General features: G+C 50.2%; 9 protein-coding genes across 9 annotated transcripts; 6 read left to right on the forward strand and 3 right to left on the reverse strand.

The window, feature by feature from the left end:
• Positions 1-812: 812 nt before the first annotated feature.
• Positions 813-2894, reverse strand: DEU56DRAFT_984518 (uncharacterized protein). Its single transcript, XM_041360000.1, has 2 exons — positions 2416-2894; positions 813-2365 (listed from the first exon to the last, which is right to left on the reverse strand). The coding sequence occupies exons 1-2, from the start codon at positions 2707-2709 to the stop codon at positions 1073-1075; spliced, it is 1587 nt and encodes a 528-aa protein (XP_041202518.1). The 5' UTR covers positions 2710-2894; the 3' UTR covers positions 813-1072.
• Positions 2895-4530: 1636 nt separating this feature from the next.
• DEU56DRAFT_747195 (uncharacterized protein) lies at positions 4531-4848 on the forward strand (the record flags this gene model as incomplete). The annotated part of the gene is made up of 2 exons (XM_041349258.1): positions 4531-4627; positions 4700-4848. 2 exons carry the CDS (start codon positions 4531-4533, stop codon positions 4846-4848), a joined length of 246 nt encoding a protein of 81 aa, XP_041202519.1.
• Positions 4849-6373: 1525 nt separating this feature from the next.
• Positions 6374-7444, forward strand: DEU56DRAFT_760957 (uncharacterized protein; the record flags this gene model as incomplete). Its single annotated transcript, XM_041350486.1, has 6 exons — positions 6374-6470; positions 6546-6680; positions 6873-6882; positions 6958-6976; positions 7002-7253; positions 7283-7444. 6 exons carry the CDS (start codon positions 6374-6376, stop codon positions 7442-7444), a joined length of 675 nt encoding a protein of 224 aa, XP_041202520.1.
• Positions 7445-9347: 1903 nt separating this feature from the next.
• Positions 9348-11101, forward strand: DEU56DRAFT_928845 (uncharacterized protein; the record flags this gene model as incomplete). The annotated part of the gene is made up of 7 exons (XM_041358656.1): positions 9348-9675; positions 9746-9755; positions 10072-10090; positions 10116-10210; positions 10519-10541; positions 10690-10753; positions 10810-11101. The coding sequence occupies exons 1-7, from the start codon at positions 9576-9578 to the stop codon at positions 11099-11101; spliced, it is 603 nt and encodes a 200-aa protein (XP_041202521.1). The 5' UTR covers positions 9348-9575.
• Positions 11102-13791: 2690 nt separating this feature from the next.
• Positions 13792-14118, forward strand: DEU56DRAFT_747237 (uncharacterized protein; the record flags this gene model as incomplete). The annotated part of the gene is made up of 2 exons (XM_041349263.1): positions 13792-13882; positions 13958-14118. The coding sequence occupies 2 exons, from the start codon at positions 13792-13794 to the stop codon at positions 14116-14118; spliced, it is 252 nt and encodes an 83-aa protein (XP_041202522.1).
• Positions 14119-15034: 916 nt separating this feature from the next.
• DEU56DRAFT_836162 (Fungalysin metallopeptidase-domain-containing protein) lies at positions 15035-18734 on the forward strand. Its single transcript, XM_041354785.1, has 10 exons — positions 15035-15485; positions 15550-16026; positions 16076-16472; positions 16528-16677; positions 16733-16849; positions 16904-17063; positions 17117-17263; positions 17316-17491; positions 17549-18096; positions 18161-18734. Exons 1-10 carry the CDS (start codon positions 15099-15101, stop codon positions 18278-18280), a joined length of 2679 nt encoding a protein of 892 aa, XP_041202523.1. The 5' UTR covers positions 15035-15098; the 3' UTR covers positions 18281-18734.
• Positions 18735-19702: 968 nt separating this feature from the next.
• Positions 19703-21485, forward strand: DEU56DRAFT_120374 (uncharacterized protein). The gene is made up of 2 exons (XM_041344635.1): positions 19703-20092; positions 20152-21485. The coding sequence occupies exons 1-2, from the start codon at positions 19825-19827 to the stop codon at positions 21003-21005; spliced, it is 1122 nt and encodes a 373-aa protein (XP_041202524.1). The 5' UTR covers positions 19703-19824; the 3' UTR covers positions 21006-21485.
• A 992-nt stretch (positions 21486-22477) lies between these two features.
• Positions 22478-22929, reverse strand: DEU56DRAFT_120419 (uncharacterized protein). Its single transcript, XM_041344636.1, has one exon. The coding sequence runs from the start codon at positions 22818-22820 to the stop codon at positions 22542-22544; it is 279 nt and encodes a 92-aa protein (XP_041202525.1). The 5' UTR covers positions 22821-22929; the 3' UTR covers positions 22478-22541.
• A 110-nt stretch (positions 22930-23039) lies between these two features.
• On the reverse strand, positions 23040-24876 carry DEU56DRAFT_747230 (uncharacterized protein; the record flags this gene model as incomplete). Its single annotated transcript, XM_041349262.1, has 3 exons — positions 23040-24476; positions 24531-24630; positions 24683-24876. The coding sequence occupies 3 exons, from the start codon at positions 24874-24876 to the stop codon at positions 23040-23042; spliced, it is 1731 nt and encodes a 576-aa protein (XP_041202526.1).
• Positions 24877-27571: the final 2695 nt, after the last annotated feature.

A 27571-nucleotide genomic window follows, 5' to 3' on the forward strand; every position in this document is an offset into this window, starting at 1 on the left:
GTTCTCGGAGGGCAAGCTGAATCCTCCAGCAGGCCTCAGGCTTGGGATGCGTGACATCGCAGCGATCACTGACAGCTCGTATGTAGCCTAGGAACAGAATTATAGCGTACTTGCACGAAAAGGGGATGAATAACTTAGGGGGGGCGGAAAAAAACTTTTTCCCTAACCAAGGACCTTGTCCGTTTTGTCGTTTCCGAGGATGGGCGCAGACGAGCAGCGACCTGTCGCCGACTCGTAAACATGAGCAGAAGGCGAAGTTAGGTAAAAGGCAATTAACTTATCTTCATTGCATGGTTCGAACTTTAGTCTGCCTGCAGGAGGCTAGCAGAGAAGTCGTGTATCGTACGGCGGGAGCATTTCTTTGCACAGTGCACTCGTCCTGGTAAGTCCTTAGTATGGTGACCGATTGGTCGTGCAACGGTAACGGACAGCCACAGTGAAGGCAGACCTACCTTGATACGGAGGGGACTCTGGACCAACCCTCAGTGAGTCCCTGACCTACCTATCTAGATCTTGCTTCGATGGGGCCGCCGTCTACTAAGGGCCTCAAATTGGGGAGACTACAGGAAGCTCCTCACTATCGGTCTAAACTTTATTCTGAGGCGCACTAGACCTGTATCCGGTATGCCTGCGAAATTGCCCCTGTGGAAGGGCTTGGATTAGGGTCACCGTCGGTCTATATTTCAATCACTGAGGCGCATTTGAAACTGCAGTTTCTGCCAGATCCGATATCCTTTCATTTGCCCCCCCCCCCCCCCCCCCCTTTTTTTCAGCCTTTCCCCGCTCAGTTCATCTATCTGACGCTATCTGACGGCGGCCCGAGGATTAATTAATATTCCAGCTGCGCCATATTATGCGCGGTTGACTCTAATGTCTTTGAGCAAGCGAAGAGCTGGAGCCCAGGAACGCGTGTGATCGTGCGATCGATATAGAGCAGGAGTATAATGTACAGAAGGGATCTGTATTCGTGACTCAGGAGAAGGTTATTGTGCACGGACGACTCCTCCAAAAATAATATCCTGTGGCCCGCGGCAAGCATGCCTTCTAAGAGGTTTGCACGTCATGTTAAAATCTAGCAGTAAGTGTCAGAAAAAAGGTCTACTTCGGGGTCTACCTTAGGGAAAAGCTTTGTGAAAAGTAAATCAAGATCTGGGTAACAAGCCTCCCATATGTAATCCTCTTCACGGGGGTATCTCATCGTGAGATCTTCCAACCTGCTGTCAGAGTCACGGGGTTCGAGGTCATCCAAGTTCTTCATGTCATAGTCGTCTTTCACGGTACGGAGTGTAATACCGATGGCAAGCTTCTTCAAGCAAGGCAACGACTCGACGAATCTGACGACCCCGGGCACTGAAATCCACCGTGGCTTGGGTGCCGCGGAAGACGTGAACCCATAGTCCTTGTTGAGGAGCAACACCTCAAGACAGGGCCATCCTTTTGCTATTTCCTCCAGGTCACTATCGCCGATGCTAAGACTGGACATCGTATCGATGTCCACGACCTGAAGGTGACTCAGGTAGAGGAGTGGCCGTATGGTGTCAATGGTGATGACTTTACTTATTGATAACGTAGGGCCACTGGGTTCGGATAAGCATATGCACTGCAAGTTCCTGAAAGCCTCGCGCGTATGAAGCGAGTCGAAAAGCACCTGCAATAAGCTTGGGTCGAGCTTGACCTCAGATCGAAGTGATATCGAGGTGAGTTTAGAAGGCCATAGATGTGCGAAGGCTTCGACGTCTCGCCATTCTTTGATCTCCCAATCGACACTGTCAATGTTCTCAAAGAGAACGGGCTCGAGGCCGCGGGATGAGCCAAGAATATCTTCGAGATCACTGCTGGTGGGCAGATGCGTGCGGATATTGGTAACAGACGAGAGCCCACCCAAAAAAGTCAGGGCATCCTTGGCAATGGATGGTACGTCGACTATACGCAGCTTCTGCATTTGTTGGAGAATATCATGCGACACTGGTAGAGCGCAAGGTACGACCTCCTGATAATCCAGGTAGTTGTATTGTTCAAATTTGAGACTTTCAAGTGATGGGCAAGGTAAAGATGGTAAGACCGTGTGTAAAGGGTGGTCATCTGGCTCGTTATGATAGATGCTGATGGAGAGATGCTGCAGACGCGGGCCAAGCAGGGGGTAGATCAGATGGAATGGTTCACGAAGAAAGTCTACAAACAAGCTTCGCAAGTTTGGCACCGGGACCTTCGAAGAGCAAGCAAGGATTCGTAAAAAGGCTTGCATATGACCGTCGCGATCCGCAAATTCTTCTCTTAAAAACCGGACACGGTATGTATCTAGTCTTAAAGACCGGACACGGTGTGCATAGCGACTAATAACAGCCAGCTGAGCTTCTGTTGGGATCTGTGCCATCATAAAATATGTGTATTGCTCCTGAAAAAAAAAGAACTAACGATGGAACAGCCTTTGCCGTCTTTGGGCCTTTCTTTCGGGGACGGAATGATCCCGGCGCATCGCATGAGGGGTTCAATGCTTGGGAGAGTGTCCCAGAGGGCATCCAATGCTTGCTCCGTTAACGCGTGACACGTCAATGCAAGAGCGAATAAGGTTGGTTCTGGTTCTTCTAAAAATGGTTTGAAACTGGCAGGATTTTCAGTTTTGATATAGCTTATGATATTTGAGAAAATTTCATAAACAAGGAGAGCACGAGGCACCGTACGGTCACGGTTGCCGGTGAAAAGGGACATCGCATTAGGAGCGGGAAAGTGCAGCGAATTTGAAGGAGCGTTTCCGATGCAAGGATATTTTCAATTGAAGTGCGATGTGGAAAATCCGCGGGAGACAAGCTGAGACAAGCAAGGAAAAAACAAGTAGCTGCTATAGGCGATCGGAGTGCGATCGGAGTGGCGAACAGGGTACAATTGGGGCCCTGTTAGAGTTTGGTATTTCACCCTTCGTCATAGAATGAGTTCGGATCCGGATAGTCCCGACTACCCGTGACGTATATATATATCTACGTCGTAAACCACCATTCTCTTCTTGTCGTCTCCCGCCATGTCGTAGACACACGATACAGCGCTTTCTCCAGCTCCAACATTCCTTGAGATCGTAGTATGTTTCGTCTGCGCTGATGTAGCTTATGACTTTGTCAAACTCAAAGCTAAGCGCTAGTAACAATCACTTTGCTGTATCCCGTGAGCGCTGATAGGTGATGGCAAAGTCATTGTTACTTTGCGCGTTTCGCGTGAAGGAATTGTTTGTAATGTCTGTCCCCCAGCATGAGTCATGCACAATGAAACGGTAGGAGTTGCACTGCATCGGATGGTTGGTATGATTGTAAGCTGACGCCAAACAGCGATCGCTCGCTCCGAGATTATGAATGTCATCAATAAAGCAGGTACACCAAGAACATTGGAATATATCGTACTGGTATCACGGCAAAAAGTTTCAACGATGTATTTCTACAACAACCCACAGCAAAGTTGTCTTCACCGCCCGCCAGAAGGACGAAAGCCTGCACAAACATGCATGCATGCATGTGGGTGGCACCAGATGGTACGTACATAATTACAGTATACCAGATTCCTGGGTTGCAGAGCTCGGACGAAAGTGCCGAGACGAAAGTGGTCTATGCATTATAATACCTGACATGTGGGAGATAGGGGTGTGATTGTTATCCCATCACGAGTTGAGTCTAGTTGACGGAGTACCACCCAATGAAGCTTGAAGGACAAAAACCTTTCCGTCACCATGCTACAGCCACCTGCCGATACTCGGGAACCCAGATGAGTGGTGCCCGCATTTCTGTGTTCACTTCCTGGAAAAATGGGCCGTCGTCAATCTAGCGGATGGTAACTCGGTGGGTGCAACAGTTGCCTCAAGACCAATTGAAGAGAACAACCGGACTATTCATAAGGGTGAGTACCACAAGCATGGACGTCTAAACAAATCGTGAAATGGCACTGCCCAGAGTCTATTTAAATTAGTCGCCAACATCATGATCTGATCTAAAAACAGACATAATTCAACTGCAGTTCACAAAAGCATCTGCATTGTGACCAATCAAAATCAAAGAGCGCAACTGAACACATGATAAACACCGGCATGGAGTAGCATGGAGTTATTGGCTAAAACAAATTATGAAAAAACATGCAGCTCAAATTCCACATTCGTGTCATGATATAGACCCGGATGTATCATGACCTATCATGACAAGTCCGTTGCTTCGGCACTTGTAATCCGCAGCAGATGAGATGAAAATGAAAGCTCGCCTGTGCAAAGAATTGAATGCATGACCCCAAGTGCGACCACGAGACATGTGTATTGATCAGGTAGTAGCTGGAGTACCCCTATGCAATTTGATGGGAAAGGCGACCTAGAGGCAACCTGTCCCACGCGTACTCCACCGTCATTCGGCCGTGATGGACATCGAGGATGAAAGGCAGGAAAAGCTCGTTGCCTTGCACAGCCTGGCAGGCTGGTGCGTATAAATTCGAGGAGCGAATACCAGCTTTCAACTCAACCAAAGAAAGATCATCCAGCCTTTAGCCCTCTCTTACATAACAAACATGAAATTCTCAATCACCTCTATGATCGTGTCTGCCGCTGTGATGGCTGGTGTCGTTACCGCGTACAACCCCATCGGCCAGTCCTGCGACACCCCCGGTATGTACTCTTGCAGCATAGCGTGTTCTGGGACGTGCAGACCTTTGAATGTGTGCTTACGGTTGTTTTCAGGTGGCTACGGGTGCTCACAGGACTCGGGTGTTAACGGCGGGAATGCATTCATCTACGAATGTGCGTCGACAGACACCTTCGTATACGTTGCAGGCTGTGGCTGCCCCACTTGCTGCGAGGCCACGACCAGCGGTGCGTTCTGCACGTGAGAACAAGAGGTGAGCGCTGTTCTTCCTCGATGCCTTCGGAGTCCCAGTGTTGATATATTTATTTTCGCCAGAAAAGTTCTTCATCTGGCATGATACGAGTAATAAGAGTCTGAAGAAGTTGCTGTGGCTTAGTTTCAATAACGTGATATGTCACATGAACCTGCAGACAATCCCACCTAGTTATGCTTTGCAATTCCGTGCTATACAATGAAAGTGTGAGCTCTGGTGTTGTCCCAGTATCCCGAAAAGGAAAATTCCTGGATTGACAAGTCAAGCTGCACTCGACAGCCGATAAATCTACTCAGAGTATTGCAGCAAAAGGAAGGCTCCGCGCTGCTTTTATCTGCACGCTCAGTCTCACCGCCATACATTAAGATATATTAGGAACCGTAACAGGCTGAGCTTGCTTGCCACTGCCGCGACGTACCTCAAGTCAAGATTATTCGCAACTGCCAGCGCAGCCATAACCATTGATTTTAGCAGACCCATCTGCTGGAGTCGGGCCACCATTAGGGACAATAGAAATCGCACGGAAGTTTGCAACGTACTAAAAGGCAGTACATCCTCACTGTATGGGCCCAGCATGACAGACACTTCATCGACGGCAATACCTCAGTGTTTCCAGTAATGTTGTATGACATAGAAAGGTTTATTCTGTAGCACGTAGTACCGCGTCTACATGTGCCGCGGAACGGCCGCAGCACGACCGCGCCACTTCCACCTGCGCGGTAATTAAACATGGCGTGGCATTGCAATATGTGGGGGTTTCCGACCGACCTAATGGACTCACCGTGACTATGATCAGCCAGCATCATGCTGCGCTGGCGCCGTAATCAAACATGTCAGACGGGTAGCGGGGAAGAATTTGGAAGTTGGAAGGTGTTGTGCAAGGAGGCGCCACCCCATCACGTGCGTTTTGACCATGTGAACCTTGCATGCAGGCCTTGTAGCATTCAGGACCTCGACATTGTCGACATAGGGATGTTGGAATCACAAGAGAGCAGCTACCAGCATGGGGGGGGAACACAAAGACAACTGATTGGTCAGAGTAATGATATTACGGCGAATGCAGTGAACGACAGGGAGAAAGAACTCGCGAGGGGATACATAGAAGAAGCCACCATGGAGAGGCTGCGAAGCCGCTGTTGAATAAGCGAAGCCAGTAAGTGAGCAACGTGTATAATATGTTATGCACCACCATATGACCTTGCAGATGAGTCCAAGAACTAGGCGTCTAATCAGATAATATAGCCTGTCGACACATCGTCTCAGACCGACAACGCTGAAAATGAAATCGAATGCTGGCTCACGCACCCGAACTGAACGCGTGACTTTAGCCTGATTGGAAAGCCGCCTCAGGATAGCCTGTCCGGCGTGCCATACTCTGCCGAGATTGGCCCAGCGTTAAGCGTCGAGGATGGAAGGCAGAAAAGGTCATTGCATGCTGGCACGTATAAATGCGAGGGGCGAGTACCAACTTTCGACTCAATCCTTTCAAGCTTTAGACCTCTCTTGCATTACAAACATGAAATTCTCGCTCACCTCTATGATCGTGTCTGCCGCTGTGATGGCTGGTGTCGTTACCGCGTACAACCCCATCGGCCTGCCCTGCGCCACCCCTGGTGAGTGCTCTCCCAGCTTAGCATGCTCTGGAACGGTCGGATCTTTAGCTGCGTCGTCCTTACGATTGTTTGTAGGTGTTGTTGGGTGCGGACAGGACGCAGGTTTTAACTCTGGGAACGCATTTATCTACGACTGTGATTGGACAGGCACGATCGTATTTGGTGCAGGCTGCAATTGCGCCGGTTGCTGTGTCACTGCAACCAACGGCGGTGCGTACTGCATAAGCGAGAATTGAGCGCTGTTCTTCCTCGATGCCTCGCGAGTCCAAGTGGAGATGTGGTTGTTGGAGGCCAAGGGAGTTCGTTGACGTCGCAAAACAGGAGTAAAAGCGAGAAAGAATTCTGTAGCTTACTGGTGTCAATAATATGACATGAACATCTGGACAAATCCCACCTATGTAGCAAAACAAGAGTAAAAGTGAGAAGGAATTCTGTAGCCTACTAGTGTCAATAATATGACATGAACATCTGGACAAATCCCACCTAGACAATTCCTCGCTGTGAAAGTGAGTTCCACTGATGTTGTCCCAGCATCCCCCAAAAGGAGCATTCCTGCATGGACAAGTCAAGCTGCACTTGACAGTGATAGGAACTTGCCTATCCATTTACAAGGCGGTAACGTATGATGAGTATTGCAGCAACAGGAACTTGGTACCATGCTCCTTCATCACCGACTCCATGAGATACGGGAAGAAAGCTCTCAAAGTAGAGACGGTCCTCCAGATCTCCAGACCTGGAGTGGCACATCACAAAATGAAGACAATCCGGAAATCAGAGGTTTTAGTGTGTTGTGGCGCCTCACCGTCCTCCAGGACGGAATAGGTAATTCCGAACAAGCGTTCAATGAGTCCCACATAGTGCTAGTACTTGTGTCTTCCGAAACTCAGAGTTCCGATACATATCAGCGTAACTTCGTTCAACGTTCAACCCCAGTGAAAAACGGTCCTAGCCATATCTATGGCAAACGACGGTAATATGAGAAATGTGCCAACAATATCGCGAGAGCTATGCAAATCGGGAAAGTGGAATGTGCCGTTGATCCATTGAGTAAAAATCCGTTGAACATTGGTTGAACATGTTGAAATTCTTTCAACTGCGGCTTGACTTTGCTCAATATTTGAACGTTCTGCCGATCTGAACGTTTGAGCATTCTTACGCATCAGCTGCGCACGCACCATTACTTCACTCGCGCAATGACGTCGACACACAGTGGGCCAATTATGATATATATATTGGGACATTCCATCCCCACTCAACTCACCTGAGCTTTCTTCTTCCCCTCCATCATCTCCCCTCAGCAAAACCTTGCTGTCGATCTCGACCATCCCGGTCAGTCGTGGACCGAAATGTCTGACACTAGCTAATTTTAAACTGAGCTCGGATATCGTCTTCTTGTTCCCAAAGTTCACATTTCCTTTCTATCTATCTGAGCCTCCTCTCTAGGGAGGTCTCTTCATCATGGCTGATGATCATGATACTGGTTCCACTGCACCAAAGACACCTGCCCGTAACTCTGTTTTGTTCCCCCCCGCACGCAGTTGGCTCCGCTATCGTCAGCGAACGTATCAGCACTGCAGGCGTTGGGCGCGTCAGATCTTTCTTCAATTGGACTTAGAGTCTCAAGAGCGCACGACTCATTTAGGTCTACGCAGACCAGCAACCAAGGTGCTATCAAATCTTCCGGGGACGTCCCATTTTTCTCAATAAATCCACCGCATTGGTCGCCAAGCTCTTTTAACCAGAAGAGGCACGTCAGAGCGAACCTGATTTGCGAAAGAAGAGCCTGTCCCAGTATTCCGAAAAGGAGAATTCCTGGATTGACAAGTCAAGCTGCACTCGACAGCAGATGGATCTACTCAGAGTGTTGCAGCAAAAGGAAGGCTCCACGCTACTTTTGTCTGCACGCTCAGTCTCACCGCCATACATTAAGATATATTAGGAAGCGTATCAGGCTGAGCTTGCCTGCCACTGCCGTGACGTACCTCAAGTCAAGATTATTCGTAACTGCCAGCGCAGCCATAACCATTTATTTTAGCAAACCCATCTGCAGAAAATAATGTCCGCTGGAGTCGGGCCACCATTAGGGACAATAGAAATCGCACAGAAGTTTGCAACGTACTGAAAGGCAGTACATCCATCCTCACTGTATGGGTCCAGCATGACAGGCATTTCATCGAGGACAATACCTCAGTGTTTCCAGTAATGTTGTATGACATAGAAAGGTATATTTTGTGGTACGTAGTGCCGCGTCAACATGTGCCGCGGAACGGCCGCAGCACAACCGCGGCACTTCCACCTGGCGCGGTAATTAAACATGGCGCGGCATCGCAATATGTGGGGGTTTCCGACAGAACGAACGGACTCACCGCGACTATGATCAGCCGGCATCATGCTGCCCTGGCGCCGTAATAAAACATGTCAGACGGATAGTGGGTGGAAGGAAGGTGTTGTGCAAGGGAGGCGCCACCCCATCATGTGCGTTTTGACCATGTGAACCTTGCATGCAGGCCTTGTAGCATTCAGGACCTCGGCATTGTCGACATAGGGATGTTGGAATCACAAGAGAGCAGCTACTAGCATGGGGAGGGATACAAAGACAACTATTTGGTCAGAATGATGATATTACGGCAAATACAATGAACGACAGGGAGAAAGAACTCGCGAGGGGATACATAGAAGAAGCCACCATGGAGAAGCTGCGAGGCCGCCGTTGAATAAGTGAAGCCAGTAAGTGAGCGACGTGTATAACGTGTTATGCACCACCATATGAGACCTTGCAGATGAGTCGAAGAACTAGACGTCTAATCAGATACAATAGCCTGTCGACACATCGTCTCAGATCGATAGCGCTGAAATGAAATTGAAGGCTGGGCTCACGCACCGAACTGAAGGCGCGACTTTAGCCAGGTCATCAAATATAGATCAGTGATGGGAAAGCCACCTCAGGGTAGCCTGTCCGGCTTGCCATACTCTGCCGAGATTCGCCACGCGTTGAGTGTCGAGGATGGAAGGCAAACGTGCATGCTGGCACGTATAAATGCGAGGGGCGAATACCAACTTTCGACTCAATCCTTTCAGGGTTAAGACCTCTCTTGCATCACAAACATGAAAGTCATCTCACCCACCACGATTATCATGTACGCTACAGTGATGGCTGGTGTCGCTACCGCGAGCAACCCTATCGGCCAGTCCTGCACCACCCCTGGTGAGTCCCAGCCTAGCATGCTCTGGAACGTTCGGATCTTTAGTTGCGTCGTCCTTATGGTTGCTTGTAGGTGTTGTTGGGTGTGCATAGGCCGCAGGTGTTAACTCTGGGATGTCATTTATCTACGAATGTGCATCGACACGCAAGTTCGTATATGCTGCGGGCTGCGGTTGCCGCGGTTGTTGTCTCACCACAACCAACGGCGGTGCGTACTGCATAATAAGCGAGACTTGAACGCTGTTCTTCCTCGGTGTCTCGCGAGTCCTAGTGGAGATGTGGTTGTTGGAGGCCAAGGGAGTTCGTTGACGTAGCAAAACAGGAGTAAAAGCGAGAAAGAATTCTGTAGCCTACTGGTGTCAATAATATGACATGAACATCTGGACAAATCCCACCTAGGCAATTCCTCGCTGTGAAAGTGAGTTCCACTGGTGTTGTCCCAGCATCCCCGAAAAGGAGCATTTCCTGCATGGACAAGTCAAGCTGCACTTGACAGTGATAGGAACTTGCCTATCCATTTACAAGGCGGTAACGTATGGTGAGCATTGCAGCAATAGGAAGGTACCACGCTCCTTTATTTGCTACACTCAGGCTCACCGCCGTTACATACACATTGAGAGGACGAGTACGTTGATCGGGCTGAGGGAAATGGGATAACGGGTAAAGCAGCGTCATACAAGGTGTATAAAATGCGAGACGCTGTTGAACACGTTAGCGGTCGTCACCGAACATGATGCTAATGGTCAAGTCACTTTGGGGCTAGTGTCTACCACTTATAGGGCTCGAGCCGCTCAGCGCCAGATAATTTCCCAATTACTTACATAAGGAAAAAAATGGATGTGCTAGGTGGACTTGTGATACTCCGACAGGTACGTGTCTTTCGAAACTCAGATATTGCGAAGGTTCCACTGCATAACTTCGTTCAACTATCAGTTGTGGACCGAAATTCTGACACTAGCTTTTATAAAACTAAGCTCGGATATCGTCTTGTTTCCAAAGTTCACATTTCCTTTCTAGCTGATGATACTGGTTCCACTGCACCAAAGGCACTTGCCCGTAGCTCTGTTTTGTTCCCCCTCAAGTCCACCCCACACGTAGTTGGCTCCGCTTTTGTCAGCGAACATATCAGCACTGCAGGCGTTGGGCACGTCAGATCTTTCTTCAATTGGACTTGGAGTCTCAAGAGCGCACAACTCATTTCGGTCTACGCAGACGAGCAACCGAGGTGCTATCAGCTCTTCCAAGGACGTCCCATTTTCTCAATAAATCCACCGCGTTGGTTTCCAAGCTCTTTTGGCCAGAAGAGGCACGTCAGAGCGAACCTGATATACTCGAGGACGTCTGTAAGATTGCGAAAGAAGAGCCGGATGTGTTGGGCCACGTTCCAGAGATGGGATGGTCTGGTCCTACAAGTTTGAAGGAACATTGACTGGTGAACGAATTTCCTGCCATTGGCGCCTTCGCTCACATGAGTGCACTGGACCACAGGTGATAACACTCCCAGTGTGTACGGTAGGAGCACGAGCAGCTCCGCTGGGTAATGATCGGGTTTCTCAAAACGTCTTGATGGACTGAGCAAGTGAGTGCCACGTCTGCGCATTCACTGCGGTTGAAGATTTTCAATACTTACCTGTGTCCCATCATCCGGCCCCTGGTTTCTGCACATTCCTGATGCGAAGATGACGCGCCGGGGCGTAAGTAGTTCGTAAATGTTTGCTATAGCTACCACTGTTATTCCGGGAAACCAGTGTGGAACCGGTCTGGCGCAAAACACATCAACACGCGGACTCGAGGAAAACACGCTGCCCTCTTGCTTTCATATGCAATTCACGCCGGTGTGACCACACATCAAGTAGGCGAGGCGCCGTCCACAAATTGGTTTCAATGCACACTCACAAATGAAAGCACTGTACTGTAGCCGTTCGCCTATGAGGCACCCATAACTATAACTTCTACGCGGTATAATGTCCGGACCGCTATGTAGCAAGAGTTCTCACCAGGGCTGGATCATCGAATTTAAATGCTCCGCCCACTGCATGGTCAGATCCGAGGCGATGGGCGCGGGGGGAACGGGTGTCCAAGAAAAGAATGTGCCATGATACATACGCATGTTTGAAGTGCCGTCCGATAATCGTCAAGAGGATTCGGGGGCTGTATAGGTGATTTGTCGATTAGTAATCAGTGTTGCAGCAGAATCGGAACTTGTTTCCCAGTTCGTGTGCAACACCCAGCCTCACCGCTACACATTCAGATGGACTCAGAACGAGCTGTGAAACTTTGAAGATGGCACATATGACAGAGGTAAACTTGAGCCGGCATGGTGGCGCGAGTGACTTGACGCTCCGACAGGATTCCCAACAGAGCACTCGAACGGTTTGATGATTGATCAAAGACTTCATGTAGCAGCAAAGTTCAAACCTCATCGCCGCATCGATGATCATTAACGGACTCGGCGTGAGCACGATGATTTCAAACGGTAGCTTCCTCCATCCCAAATGTGTAGGCGCCCAACTCGGAGGTGCCTCAACACTCATCAACGCTTTATCGGCATTTTTCTAGCATTCTGTTTATCCTCATTTCAAGCCTGTCGTGGTCCCATCTCTCTTCTCTGCCTCGGCAAGTCTCTGAAATAATGGGATGTGTGCGAATGGTCTATAAAGGCCAAGTGATTTCTGCAAGCAAATCTTTCGAGTTTGCAACCTTGGTGCTATCATCAAAGCCCCCTTCACACCTGCACCATAGATCAGGAGTATTGTACATACAAGTCTTGTACTCACTGGCACTGCATAGCGCTGATTCCAATATGTAGGAACGCGCCTCCTAGCACGACGGACAGACGTTGGAAAAATCATTAACAATCTGGGCCTCAGGGCGCAGCTCGACACTTCGCTCAAATGAGCACGGAGCACAATAATTGATGAGAATTAGCGCTGAGCGCGCGGGAGCAGATTCGTTGAAGAGGAAGAACCTTGCTTTGACCCTGGAGCGAATGTCGGCGCCTGTGTCGGGACTCGGCGGCTGCGGGCGGTTGCATTCAGCAATGGTTACGCCTAGGGCTGTTCGCATATACTTGTTGGAGAACTACCTGACAAATCTATAGTCAAGACTCAGCATTAATATTGGCATCAGTAGAAATAGAACATTAGGTCATAGAATTTAGGACGAGGCACGCTCGGGTTTCTGCTGGCGTTTTTCAAGTCATGTGACTGGGGAATTAACAACGAAACCAAACTACTCATAGTAACTCACAGTATGATGTAACTGGTGAGTATAAACAACTTCACTGGAATGGAGTGTTGAACTACGCCTCCCCGTTGTGGACAGGACTGCTGATGATCGGATCTTTCGATCACTTTAATGGACTAACCAAGTACTGAGACTCTGCCACGTCGGCGCGCCCCAACGGTGAGTAATTTCCAATACTCTTATCTGTCCCCAGCTTTTGCTTAGTAGCTGCAAGGAGGGACGCGCCGGGGCGCGATTGATACGCTATCCCACACATAAGGCCATTTGAACCGCATATCAGTCAAGATGGCGGAATAAGATATGTTGATGTGGCGCCACAGTCGGGTCCGTTGAAATGATAGGTGTGCAACGTTCACTGATCGCGGGGCTCAAGAGCCGAACGACATTTGGAAGAAAATTGTCGCCTGTACGCTATTTCGAATTTGAGGCAAACGCAATCGTATCCTGTTGACAGTTATCAGACGACACTTCAGCGTCACGATCTAAAGACCGAATAATCGCAACTCACAAAAACAAAACAAAAAAGAACATTCAATCACATCATTGTAATCATCATTACAAGGCCATTGTTTGATACCTGTTCCATCGCCTCGGATTGGTCATGCAGAGGGATGCGCAGCAATTTCAAGACCAATTCCTAGCACCATATGCCTCTCGGCCATCGAATGTCCTGCCCATCTGCAGGTGAAGTAATTCTGATGGGAAAGCCGTGCAAAGGCAACCTGTCCCGATGAAATGTAGGAATGCGTCGTTGTCCTGGCGCGTGCCAGAGCTACAGTATAAAGGCGAGAGGAAAGTGCTAGCTTTCCACTCAACTCAACAGAAGATAAATCATCAAACCTTAGAAGCCTTAGCATTCTCTTCCCAACAAACATGAAATTCACCTCTTTCATCGTGTCTGTCGCGGTAATGGCTGGCGTGGCTCTCGCTACCAACCCCATCGGCGAGTCTTGTGACACCCCTAGTGAGTGCTCTTGCCACAGACTCGTGGACTTCGGGACATGCGGATATTTGACAGAGTGCTGACGGCTGCTTGCAGATGTTTTCGCATGCGGACAGGACGCGAGCCTCAACAACGGGAATCCGTTCGTTTATGAATGTTCACCAGTCACGGACGAGTACGTGTACGTTGTAGGCTGCCTCTGCCCCACTTGCTGTATCACCACGCCCGTTGGTGGTGGGTTCTGCGTTGTAGAGTGAGAAGTGAGCGTTGTTTTTCCTCGATGACTAGTCTGAGTGCTGATGAGTTTGCTTTTGCAAGAGAGATCGTGCGTGGAATAATGTTCCGTGATAGAGGAATATAGAAGGAGTGTTGTATCCCGGTCAACAATAGATTAGTGTATGGAACTAGTCCCACTTGGTAGTGCTGTGTAATGTCGCAAATCAAGGCGTGTTCCATTGGAAATTGTCGAGCATCCCAAGTCGTTATTCCTAATTGGGCGGTCAAGGGTACTACACTGCAGAGTGAGGAACTTGCTCTTAGGTGGTCACGGTGATGAACACGGATGCTATAGAAAGAACGAGTTCATTCCGTTGCAATACTTTGTCTGACCGCTGCATATTAGTACATAGGAGAAATGAGCTGAGCGAGATGATATGATGGCAACATACATATCCTGGTGAGCCCGCAGCCTAAGCCGCGTGGTAGAGAGAAGGTGTCACTGTGCCTTGTAGCTATCGAAGGTGCTAAGCGAGAAAGGAGTTCACGAGAAGTTGGGATGGAAGGCGATAACAAGAAGGTTCACTGCTCTCGTCTGGAAGCACAAAACGTGGCAGTGTGATGGAGCACTACGTAGTACGATGAGCAAACGATAGAGGTGTGGGAATGAGATAGTCTCGAGGCGGGCTGAGAGAAGATAAGTAGTCGACCCTTCTTCGTAAGTGTCACAAAAAAAATGATGCGATTGTTGTGCCACGGGGCCCCAGCTGCGCATTCGCACGCCGGATCTTAGTGCACAGGAGGAGGACCAGCTTGATACAGCCTGCTGGTTTGTTTTGATCTGAGCCTTGCAAGCCCGACAACCCCATTTCCGTCTCCTCGAGGCGACTTATCTCGAGACGCCATAATTGGCAGATTACGTGTACAGCCACCGCAACCGGAATTCACCGCGCTTACGTAGACTGAGTTGTTATAAGCCTGTTGGAAAGACGGAGGGGACTGAAACAAAGTCAGTTTTGCAATGCGCGGACTGACAACAGTAACATTCGCTCTCCTCGGCCTCGCTGCTGCTATCCCCGAACCGCAGCGTCGCAAGTCTCTCTCTTTTGGTCCTGTTCTTCCTCATGCACGCTTCGATAGTAGTGCTCACCAGCCTGCCCCCGATTCACTCTTCTCTACTCAAGACAGAGTGCGGGTAGACCCCTACGAGGTAGCCAAGTCGTTCCTTGACTCTGTCGTAGACCTCGATGCCGGTGTGAGCTATGTCATCCGCAGTGATAGCTACACGGATCGCGCTACCGGCGTGACCCACGTTTATGCACGCCAGGTCATTCAAGGTGTCCAAGTGGCCGATGGTAATATGAATTTGAACATCAAGGACGGCGTCGTCTTGAGTCACGGTGATTCGGTACGTATACGTAATACCGGTGACGCGTCTCATTTATCAGCGCGCTTACACCCACTCCTCGTAGTTTTACCCCGGCCCGGCCCCGGCATCACACACCCGTGGTGCCCACCCCCACGCACAATACTGCGCCCAACTCGACTCTGCTCGTTCCCCCCGATCAGGCCAGATACCCATTGACGGTGCACACCCAGAGCTAGAGCACATCCACTCCTCCAACTGTGCAGCCCTCCCCAACCTCCATTCCGTCCCAACTCCCTCCGTTAATGACCACATTCCGAGTCCACAGGATGCACCCCGTGCTCTTCTTACTTTCCTTCTCGCAGCTGCCCCCTCCCCCGCTCTTGAACAGGATATCCATACCCGTTTCGATGAGCATTTGGCGAGTATGACCATGGCTCACATGTCCGGCCTCCTCCCTCATGAGGCTGGGCAACTCACCATCGCCGGTGCACCCGGAACCATTGGTGACGTGAAGACCTCTGTCGTCTGGGTCCAGGTTCCTTCAGAAGATGGCACCGTGCATCTCGAGCTCGTACACCGCGTTAGTACTCATTCTCCTTATTTCTTAGCCGATGTTGACCATCACGCAGTTCGAAGTCGAGATGGAGAACAACTGGTATGAAACCACAGTCTCTGCATCTCTCCCTCACCGCATCGTGTCCGTCGTGGACTGGGCCAGTGACAGCCCCATGCCTCTCTACTCCCCCGAATCTCACCATGAGGATGCTCAGCTCCCTCCCCTCTCCTCATTCGTCCCTGCGGGCTCCAACGCCGCCTCCTGCTCCACCTCCAAGAAGGTCGGTGGTCGCTTCAGGAAGGGCAAGGCCGTAGCAGATCTCCGCAAGAGCAAGGCCGCCAAGGAGGCCGCCAAGTCGTTCAACGGCCCAGCCATTCCTGACTTCCCCAAAGCATATTACAATGTCTTCCCATGGGGCACCAACGACCCTGTTGAGGCTGTGGAAAAGAAGGCGCTGAGGGAGGCAGGTGGTAAGTTTCACTACGTCCGCCTTATGATCCGAACCTCAACTCACACCTCCTTTAGTGCTCCCCGATTCGCTTCCCCTCTCCTACGGTCGCGACCACTCTCCCGAGCTGGGTGACAAACTCGCAAGTCCGGCAGGGTGGCACGCCCTGCCATGGGGCGTAGATCCCAGTATTAGTGAGGATGAAAAGGCTTCACTTCGCGCGCAAGGTTAGTCATGCTCTAGTTGATCTTTTCGTACTTTAGACCTGATGCGGAACCGCAGGCGAGTTCTGGCGCTCGACAAACACAACGTGGGGCAACAACGTTTTTTCACACGAGAACTGGGAGGGCCGGAACTCATGGATATATAACCGCCGTCCCGAGGGATCGCCCGTGGGTGGTGAGTGCTTGCGCAGGTTGTGCTGGTTTTCGTTTATCTGACACCTGTCTATAGACGAGATAAGCGAGCTTCCATCCGTCCACTACAACTACACCTACTCCCCGAGTCCAAAGGGCAACACAGAGGAGAACATGGCGGACGCACAGGATCACATCGATGCAACCGTGACACAGCTCTTCTACACGAGCAACATGTTCCACGACTTGACCTACCGGTGAGTTTTACTGACTTTTACGTCTTATTTTCCCATGTGACGAATTGTGACAGGTACGGCTTCACCGAAGAGGCTGGGAACTTCCAGCAGTACAACTTTGGACGTGGCGGTGAGGAATCGGATGCTGTGATTACGAATGCACAGGACGGCAGTGGGTTCAACAATGCCAATTTCATGACGCCTCCCGATGGGCAGAACGGGTGGGTTGTTTTTCTTCCTTATCTTGATGGATACTTATCTTTCGTGAACCAGTCGATGCCGTATGTACCTCTGGAACACGGCAAACCCTTACCGCGATGGTGACATGGAAGCTGGCATCGTCATCCACGAGCTTGCGCATGGTCTCAGCACGCGCTTGACGGGTGGCCCCAAGAACAGTGGGTGCCTTGGCTGGGGTGAGGCCGGTGGTATGGGAGAGGGTTGGGGTGGTAAGTTTATTCGACGTTGATTGGACGCCTAACAACAAACTAACTCACCGCCCACAGACTTCCTCGCCACCACCATCCGCAGCACTGCCACCTACCAGGACTACGCCATGGGTGCATGGGCTGCCAACCGCCCAGCGGGTATCCGGAACTACGTGTACAGTCTTGACAAGTCGGTGAACCCGAGCACGTACAAGACCCTTGACAAGCCCGGATACTGGGGTGTGCACGCAATCGGCGAGGTTTGGGCACAGATCCTGTGGGTCGTCGAGCAAGGTCTGATCGAAAAGCACGGATTCTCGGAAACCCTGTTCCCTCCCCCACACGACGCTAACTTCGCTGAATACGGTGGTTTCTACCGCGCCGACAAGCCCTTCGTCCCGAAGCATGGCAACACGCTATTGGTACAGCTTGTAGTGAACGGGATGAAGCTCCAGCCTTGCAGCCCATCATTCTTTGATGCACGTGACGCGATTGTGCAGGCTGATCAGGTGCTTACGGGTGGGGAGAACTTCTGTGAACTCTGGTCGGGCTTTGCCTCGCGTGGGTTGGGCATTGATGCTACCGTTAAGGGGCGCACGCCATGGGGTGGAGGTGTTAGGGAGGATGTAAGTCGCTTTCGCTGCCATTCCCTTTTTGGTAGGACCTGTGCTGACGTATGTCACTTTGCAGGGTTACAAAGTCCCAGCTGCATGTCGCAGCGAGGACGAGCCGGAACCCTCACCTGAGCCAATCCCCGATGACCCAGAAGACGATTGCGGTCCGTTTGGGTGCTGGTGGACCTGGTTGTGATCGATAAGGTCTTAAATGTTCCGAACGTCATTATATCCATACATACACGATTGGAGACGCACGGCTAGATGATGGAGATATCCAGACTCTGGATAGAATATATCCGTATCCTGCGCAGGTAATCATGCATTAGTTTAATTTTGGCTTGGGATATTTTGGTTGTGGTTGCGCATAGTTGTTGTATGATAGTGATACCTGTGTATAGTTGAATGATATATCATGCATCGTAACATGGCTGTGCGTGGATGCGATATTCGGTAAATCTTCACCCATTTCACGTGAGAGAGGGGGAGCAGGGAGGTAGAGAGCAGAGAATGGGGTAGGGGCGTGTTACCATATAACCCAGGCTCGGGGGCGCAAGGCAACGTCCAACACCAGCCTGAGGTACCGAGTAGTTAAAACGGGGACCTTATACCCCTCAGTCATTCGTATCTCAGCTATTTTATAATCCTACTTCGCTTGCCAGCTGCGCAACGGCTCAGCTGTTACGTGGACATCTCCCACAGAATGCATTGTTTGTTGCATATAAATAGTGATTCTCTGTTTCTTTCAACCATTTTCACACTCGAATGGATTCTTACTGAGCGCCCGTGCGTACGCGCGTGAGTATCTGGTGGTTCGTGATGGAACACGATGTCAAAATCTGTCGGTTGACTGTGGTTCAAATGGGAGCGCGCGAGCCCTCGGGCACGGAATATTGTCAATTCAATTACCAGGTCGCTCCCCCGGCGGCCGGCCATTTTACAAGAACCACTCACTTTCTTCATTCGTCTATGGTATGTTTTCATTTATCTATGGCCTGCGGAGACGAGGAAGGAAGGTATATGTCACACCAGTAGTTCCGCAGTCCCTTCTTCTTAGAATTCGGGTCTGTGGATGTCATTCTACGACAAAAAAGCGAGCCCGCAGCACGGAGTCCGATGGAGCTGGAAATATTGGGGTGAGCCACCACTTGATCCGAATTTGAATGTGTTTACGTTGAACCGTTCTGACTGGAGTCTCTATTAAAGATGTTACGCCGCTGATGCTAGGGGGGGATATGGTTCACCAACGCCAAGCCCCTTCAACTTGAAACAGCTTGAAACACGGCATTTTAATGTTCGGTCAGGTGTCCAAACAGATTTATTATGCAGGGTTACTGACTTGGCAGGTGCGGGACCTGGCAATATAACGTTATGTCACGAGCGAACAGGAGGGAGCCACAAACAAGTTGGAAACACGAATTGATAACCAAGCAGATGATGGGGCTCTGATGGGCCATCTTGAGAAGACAATACGGTTCTGGAAGCCATAGGAACATACGGTCGCATGATCAGATAACGGCAGAGCTAGACAATGTTCCATATCTACTCGGATGTTTGCGTAAGTACCATTTCAAGGTGTCAATCTGATAGGACCCCTTCTGTCGGACTAGTGCCGATGTAGATTATTTCGGCTCACTGGGATCCTGTGTTGTGGGGAAACGAAATAGCAATGGATATAAAAATGGGACCACGTTGTCCCTTTGGACTCAGACCAACCCTATCCCTCTCTCTCTAGACATAATGCGAGATCTACCCATCGAAATTATCAACGCTGTCGTTGAGAATGTTTCCTCCACAAAAGATCTTCTCCAGTTACGCTGTTTAAACCAGACGTTTCGAGATCTCGTCACGCCCATCGCATTCAGCAAAATTCACGTGAAAAACAGCATCCAGAGCGCACAAAACCTCCAGCAGGTTATCGGTGCCGCACACCTTGCTACCCATGTTCGGGAAGTCGTCTATGATTCTCGTGATGATGAATGTTTCCAATTTCCCCCGGAGAATATCGGCGAGTCCCATTTCCTCTCTCATCTATATATAGGAGCTGACCGTGGCATGTTCCTGCAGATGTGGAGGATATGCTTGAAGTCGCTGAGCTTGAAGAAGCCTTGACTGAAGCTTTCTGCGCAATCGGTGCATTTCCCAGACTTGAACGCGTCGTCGCGAGTTTTTGGCCATCGTTTACCTCCCAGTCTGGGAAGGAAATTCGCGAGAGCCCATTCTGGTTTACCAGTCGGCAGCTCACGGTTATCCATTCCATATATCACGCAATGGAGACGTCCCGCATGTCATCCCTATCTCTCAACAACGTGGTCATGATGCCTGCTTTATGCTATGACTTCGTCTCTACCCTCACGAACTCGCCCCTGTCTCATCTTTCAGTATCCGTTGTGCCAAACGCTGATATCAGTGCCTGGTCGGGTTCAAAGGACATCAACGGATCACTTGGCGCACTCCTGCCCCTTTCCAACGCCACACTCAAGTCTCTTGTATTGCGCAGCCCCCAGGGCCCATACTACAGCGTCAAAACACAGCTTTCTTCATTCCATTATCCCTCGCTCGAATCGCTCGTACTCGAAAACATCATTCTTGATCAAACGCCCTCTGCTGATGGCGTCGAGGAATTTGTCCTCCGCCACAAGAATTCCTTGCGACGACTGGAACTGCGATCGTGTACGAGCTATGTAGCCAGCCCATCAGTTGATGCTAGGCTGTGGTCGAGCATCTGGGAACGATGGACTGCAGAACTGACGAGCTTGAGAGAGCTTGTGGTGGACGGCAACAGTGGATATGTTGTGCTGGATCCCGAGTGGGGCTACGTCACGCATAAAGCGATCAGCGCCATGGCAGCTGAGGGTGACTCGTCGAGCTTGCAGATGTTCCAGGATGCTATTGCAGCCGCTCGTCAGGTTATAGCCTGAATGAGGGGGGTATCATCGATCAGTATGTTTGGTTGATTTAGGTAATCTCGGAGGACAGTGAACACGTATATACCCCTTGCATAGGACTCATGTAAAATTTGCTTAGTAGGAGCAAATCAGGAATTGAAGCAAGTCTGATTATCATGACTCCCACGAAGCGCTTCGGAGGTTTTCTTGATCAGAAACATGCAGCATCTGCGTGGGTTTTCTTTCCTTTTCAGCTGACGCGCCCCCATCAAGACTTTGTCATGTTTTAATTATGCGACGTTATTGAAAGTCATAGGGCGAGCGCTCCGTGCAGCGTGGGCATCACTGTTGCGTTCCATCAAAGCCCTTTGACATGAACTCTAGGTCAGTTTTTAAGTTCATCGCTGTGTATACTATAGCCCTATTTGCCCACTATCTAGCCCTATTTACCCACTATCTTAACGTGTTCTGGCCACGACTTCATATTGCAGAAATCTAGCCTCTTTGACTCGGATGGTGCCGATAAGAGTTTTCTGTGAGCATACCCTAGTACGCTGAGCTCATAGGCGGGTTGCTGCTTCTCACACCTTTCGATGAAGTCAGCATTGATAGGTCTATCTTCAGCACTCATAGCCATGCGGACCCGTCGACGTTTTAAAATATCTTCCCCAAGCTTGGACTGTGCATGTTTCACACTCACTCATCTTGGGAGGTCCGATCTGTTCGTTCTGAGTGGCGCGCACGTTCCCGTTCATAATTAAATTTGCGGGACGACGGTTTTTTCTAGTCTCCATGGGCAGACCAAAATAGAAAAGGAAGACAAGTCGTTCAACGGATCCTTCTCTATGATCACACCTCGTACATTAACTCATGGACCAAGATAGATCCTCAAAGGTCTAGGTCCCATTGCCAAGTGGTTCACAGATTAGAAATCCGTCAACTCTCTTAGATGTGATGCAGGGTTTCAAACCCTGCTGCTGGCAATAGCCTTTTTCCTTTTTCCCTACACCAAAACATTTTGCTCATGATAATCATTCCCTCAAGACTCAGCCAAGCATTAACGGATTCGAAATTCGCCCCTCGTAGGCAGTGCATCGTTCGAAACCTCTTGACGACGATTCGGGATCAGGGCGCTAGGTCGACTGAGATCTTTTTTTATGCGTGGTATCGCCCAACGCCGATTGCTCGTCCGTTAGTTACAATGCGCGAATTCATTCTCTGATTTCTCTTGTATTTCGGAATCCTTTTTCGTGCATGTGTGTGCGCTATAGCTATGTCTGCCTGTTCGTGGGCTGCGTGTGGGCCCTGCGAGTAGTGACGCGGGACATTCCACTTGCCTTGGGGCTGGAGGCAAGTACTTGAGACGAAGTTGTTGATCGGATCTCTACGATCGTGCACTTTGATCCCGATCAACACGCGCCGCCACGTGCAAGTCCGTCAATTTCCAACCAAGATCGCCCACCCGACACCGTCCGAAGCTCGCACTCACAACTCACAATCAATCAGAGACGGGACAAGCAAAATCCACTGCACGTGAAAATAAAGTGTTCATACTGTTTATGTAGATAGTTAGTGTGTAAGTATACGTGTATGAGAGATGGACAGAGGGATCAAGATTAAAAAGAAATGTTGCCAGCCTGCATAATAGTACAGAATCCCGGCTTTTAGAGGACGTACGAAAGCTGCTATAACTCTACGCATTGAGCGCAGGGAACAAACCAAACCAAGAAGGGAGGGGAAGCAGCGTGTGGTACCAGACGCAAAGGGAAGCAAAATGAACGCATCTAAGAAGCGATAGGCGTCGACCTGGGATATGTTGTAAGTCGGTAAAAGGAGAAAGAAACACATAAGCGGGAAATAGAGAGAATGAAGAACGCCAAAGACGGGATATAAACAATAGTCGACCAATATGTATAATTTTTACTTTTGCACCGCGCGTCGAGAGAGAGACAGAGGTCGCCAGAAAGTGAGGGGGGGTAACCGGCAGCCAGTAGGGATGGTCTATAAATTACATGCAGTCTACGCGTTGTCCTTTCGGATCGTTGCATTTTGAACGAGCGCCGATCTTCAGTGTTGAGCAACGACGACAGGGACAGCTTCAGCCGAAACGACAGGATAGCTGATTTGAACTTGTGCTTGCAGAGCCTGCTGCTGGCGCAAGTACTGCTGTTGTGCGGACGAGTAAAACATCTGCTGCTGATATTGTTGGGCATACGACGGTGTCAAGTGTCCGCTCACTGGGGTCGAGGTTCCACTCGTCACTGGTGTTGAATGCCGTGAGCTTGCATTGCTACTCCGTCCATGGGCGTGCTGTAGACATTCGTGCTGTCCACTGGCAAGGAGAGATAAGCCAATTGCACCGTGATCACCCGAGTGCTGGTAGTGATACCGCAAGCCGTTCATGTTCTTGTATCGGCGCTGGCAATCGCTAACACCGCAGGCAAAGGGCCGGAGCCTGCGCTCTGCCTCCCGTTCGACTTCGCGCATGTCACCCTCTGTAATGCCCTGATCATCCCCAGCAGCCTCCCGGGCGGACCGCTTGCTAGCCAGCAGTGCCTGTACTTGCTCGAGGTCCTTGGGTGGCGCAAAGTTACAGCTGCCGTGAGTCATGTGATACTTGAGCCCATTGGCTTGCTTGTAACTCTTATTGCAATTCGGCTTCGGGCAGCGGAAAGGCTTCGATAATAGTAACGATGATGCAGGGCGAGAGAGCGTGGTACTGGCACGTTGACTGACTTGTTGTGATGTGATGGAAGAAGCAGGGGAATCCGTGGATGCCGAGGAATAAGGGGTAGCCGCGGAGGGCGCGGGGTGGCGCGAGGCGCTTGCTGGAGACGGAACGCGAGAGGCTGAAGGGGTATTGACAGGAGTATTGCTCGTGGAGAAAACCACGGCCGGAGGAAGACAGCCGTAGGGACTACCCGGATCGCTGACAGGTGTGACAGGTGCGTGAACATCGTCGCTGGCGGGTGGGGAAGGAACAGTGCCGGGCATTAAGGATGAGTAGTCGGAGTAGCCAGCGTAACCATTGAATGCGTCGGGGGCATTTGCCACATTTGGAAGACCGTTTCGGGATGGTGGGAACGCTGAGCCGTGAATGGAGCGGGAAGGGAGCACCGTTGTCGTATCAAATGCCGACACGGGAAGATGCGGGGAGGCAGGTTTCGACTGACCAAAGTGGTTAAACGAATGAGTAGGATGTGACGACAGTGGGGTGCTGAGGGGAGTGTCAGGGGGCGTTGGCGCGTTTGACATACAGCCCTGATCAACATCGAGTTCCATGTCATCAGGGTCGAAGCCACCTTGGTTGTAAGATGAGGGCTGCTGTTGAAGGTCTGAGAAGTAGGACGCAGTTGCGTTACGAATAGACTGGGGTAGAGGAGGGACAACGGGGAACTGAGGGTGACCGAACGGGTCAAGCACGACAACGTGGACCTCCTCGAAATGCTGTAGCAGAGCATGTAGGTCATCTAGCTGTAGGCCACAGCAGGTATAGTTGCGACACTGGAAGGGTGGAACCGTTAGAGGTTGGCACAAACTGTAAAGGCCACAACTCACCAATTCGTCCTCCTTGTCGAAGGCACTGAGAGCGTTGAATATCGAGCCACAGTCGCTGTCGATAGATGACGACAACTTGGCACACTTGAACTCGTTAGGACTACATAGATGATATCAGTACCCTGACACGTGTAAGTGAAGTATGAACTGACTCTAGTGGACCCAGGAGTTGACCAGGGGAGCAACCAGGGTAGAAACGGCTTCCAAATGAGCCAGCACGCCACGATATTGGAGAACCTAGAAAGTAAGGCCTGGAGTTGTTGTTACCAGTGAATGAACCAGATGACATGTGGAAATCTGGATGATTAGGAGACTGGAAAGCGATAGGTTGGGAAGTAGTGGCCATGGCTACGAAGGGTAAGATAGAAGTTGTGTATACTACAGATGAGGAGGTAAGAGAGAGATTATAGAGGGATTGAGTTGTGAAGTAGTGATGTGATGTGAGGATTGGCAAGTTGAGCGGTTGTGGAGGAAGAGAGGGTACTATCGGGCGACTATCGGGCAAGTCTTAAGCCTATTTAGCTTACCTTCAGTTGGGTCATCCATTCTGCACAATTACATAACATAACTTCCCTTTTTGGTCCGATCAATCAGAATCTCGGCATTTCGGCATAAGCACTGCCACCCACCGGCATAATGGGCACCGACTGGCCGCAAGCAGCCCTGAGACCGTTTGTCAACCCCGGTCATGTCCACCCGCCAGGTTTACCCCCTTCTCCGACTTCAATACGCAGTCACTTCAACCACGACTCATATATCACTGCTCCGCAGCTAGTGCACATGCAAAATTACCATCAAGGAACATGGGTGTGCCACGATAATTCGATCATGACAATCAATGGCGACTCCCATCAAGACGTCCATGGCTACAAGCTTTACGCTCTATTATTACTACCACAAACCGTATTGGCGGTTAAGTGAAGCTGTTACTACTGACTACACGAGGCCTCGAGTGTCTCGTGACCACTTATATTATGTATTCCTCGATTCGTTGCCGCCCGGTTCTCGACTTTCAAGCTCAAGGCTCGACTTTCCATCACCCAGATCCTGAGAATCCATCCTGGGGCCGAATGGTGGCAGACCGGCACATTCACATTGTACATCTCCGTATCTCCCGCTAACCTGTTTTCTGCACAAGTACTTGTGAGTGCACGTCACAAATCTCGACATCTCCTCAAAGGCACCGGCACAATGACGGAACTTCAATTATTTCCATCTGGCACAGAGTGTTGCAGATACCATTGGGGAAGTTCTTTTATACGGCAGTCTGTATCTTCGAAGCCTCAACGGTCCCTTGCTATGCATTGCTATGTTCATCCTCGCATCCAGCCGCTTCTCTGAGCCACCCCGTTGTACAAGGCACAGTGCTAGAACCACTATGTGACCTTGACCGAGATCCAGAACTTCGTTGACAGAAAAGGTTACGGGGTAACTACAATACAGACGGCGTCTTCAGCTCGTAACTCAGTGACTACAGTGAGCCACGACCAAATAAACTGTTAGACTTTACGATTGTAAACACGATTCATGTCTACTAACCATCTTTATCTTTACTTTGTTTTACTTATCATTCCGTGCTCTGTCCCATAAAGGACCCAGGCCGAGCACACTGATATTCTCGCACGACATAACATCATGTCGTTACGCGCAAGGCTCTCCTCTCGTAAGTACTTCCTTCTTATCCATCTAAACTACACCAATTATGCGCCGGTCCTTAAAGTTTGTCCCCAAGTGTTCATACAATCCAGCGGATCATTCACGGATCTCGTTGTGCACTACCCCGTAGGGACCAACTCTATCGCCTCTGGGGAACCGAAGTCTTGAACGTCTTGAATATGCTGCTATAATGTGTAATTCATGTCCGCATGTCCATGTGCTCCACGGAGCGTTGATTGTAAGTTTACCATCCGCCAAATCTCCACCAACTTTCCCCTTGTCCCCATTTTCCATCAGAGGAATTTCGGGACCGTATCCGATTTCGAATCGCTCCGCTCTAACTGAGCAGCTACCATCAGTCTAGCTCGTTCGCTGATCTCGCCTTTTGATTGTGTCACATATTCCTATACTATAGTGTCTTGGCTCATATCTATTTTCGGTTTGCAGTTGCGGGGCATATCACCCCGTCCTGAATGATCGCTGTGTGGTCATCGCCGCGCATATTTGACTTCGATGTTTGGGAGATCATTGCCCTCGGAAGCACGCATTACTTGCGATTAGAAGTGTCCGAGGAGCCACCGAGCAGACATGGGGATATCTTGCAGCTTGGGAAGGTCTTGATAGGTGGGCCCTGAATGACAAGCAAGACCCTTGAAGCCCCCCCGATGGACACGCAGAAGCCTTGTTTCTATGATTTCTCATCATCGCTATTCCCTGCCAGTCGACCATTGTCCATCAAGGACAAGCCATAAGAATAACCTAGAGATGACAATTCTGGAAAGTATCCACTTACCACTAGAAGGTGATATAACGCTGTGTGGAACGTACTTCAAAATGTCAAGTCTGTGGCGATTGTCTCAGACACGTTCCAGTTCTAGCACCGGTTCAACTGCCAGGGGCCTGGCCGTCTGGACAAGATACGCCACCACATGAGTATTATAGTACATGACTCCTGAGGTCGAGGATGTTCTTACGTCGCTTTCAATAAACGTACGACTCGAGTCTGACTCATCTTCAACAATGAAAGCCAACTTGGGCTGGATGTATCCGCGATTGAGGAAATTGTGTTCAATTGTGTGCAAGTTTGGGTAAAGCTTTCCAAGATACGCAAGCCTCGGACTCTAAGAACCCCCTCCCCCTCGAGGTCAAGTGTCGGATTTGTCCGGCTAATCTGCGCCACTCCACAGTGTCGAGTCCTCCTGCTCGGGCATATGGCTGCTGGCATGCTCAGCCTCCGCCTCCGGTTGGCTTGCTGCACTCGAAGCCGGAGCTCCACAAAGCTCCACTCCTGCACTGCAGTGCCAGCGGCCCTGCGCAGTATCCTCGTAAGTAGCACTCCTATGCATTGAGATAAGGTTTGAGCCTGAGGATGTGATAATGATTCT

The sequence above is a fragment of the Suillus clintonianus genome (assembly GCF_016758775.1).
Source record: "Suillus clintonianus strain FC179 chromosome Unknown DEU56scaffold_136, whole genome shotgun sequence".
NCBI classification, from domain to species: Eukaryota; Fungi; Basidiomycota; class Agaricomycetes; order Boletales; family Suillaceae; genus Suillus; species Suillus clintonianus.

Excerpts from the sequence above, each read along its gene's own strand:
- DEU56DRAFT_120419 (XM_041344636.1), bottom strand. The coding sequence starts at position 22,820 with ATGTGTTTCTTTCTCCTTTTACCGACTTACAACATATCCCAGGTCGAC.
- DEU56DRAFT_984518 (XM_041360000.1), bottom strand. The coding sequence starts at position 2,709 with ATGTCCCTTTTCACCGGCAACCGTGACCGTACGGTGCCTCGTGCTCTC. Across the intron at positions 2,366-2,415 it reads ACGGCAAAGGCTGTTCCATC|ATCCCAACAGAAGCTCAGCT; the intron begins GTTAGTTCTTTT and ends ATGATGGCACAG.
- DEU56DRAFT_120374 (XM_041344635.1), top strand. The coding sequence starts at position 19,825 with ATGCGAGATCTACCCATCGAAATTATCAACGCTGTCGTTGAGAATGTT. Across the intron at positions 20,093-20,151 it reads ATTTCCCCCGGAGAATATCG|ATGTGGAGGATATGCTTGAA; the intron begins GCGAGTCCCATT and ends ATGTTCCTGCAG.
- DEU56DRAFT_836162 (XM_041354785.1), top strand. The coding sequence starts at position 15,099 with ATGCGCGGACTGACAACAGTAACATTCGCTCTCCTCGGCCTCGCTGCT. Across the intron at positions 16,473-16,527 it reads GGCGCTGAGGGAGGCAGGTG|TGCTCCCCGATTCGCTTCCC; the intron begins GTAAGTTTCACT and ends CACCTCCTTTAG. Across the intron at positions 18,097-18,160 it reads GTGGAGGTGTTAGGGAGGAT|GGTTACAAAGTCCCAGCTGC; the intron begins GTAAGTCGCTTT and ends GTCACTTTGCAG.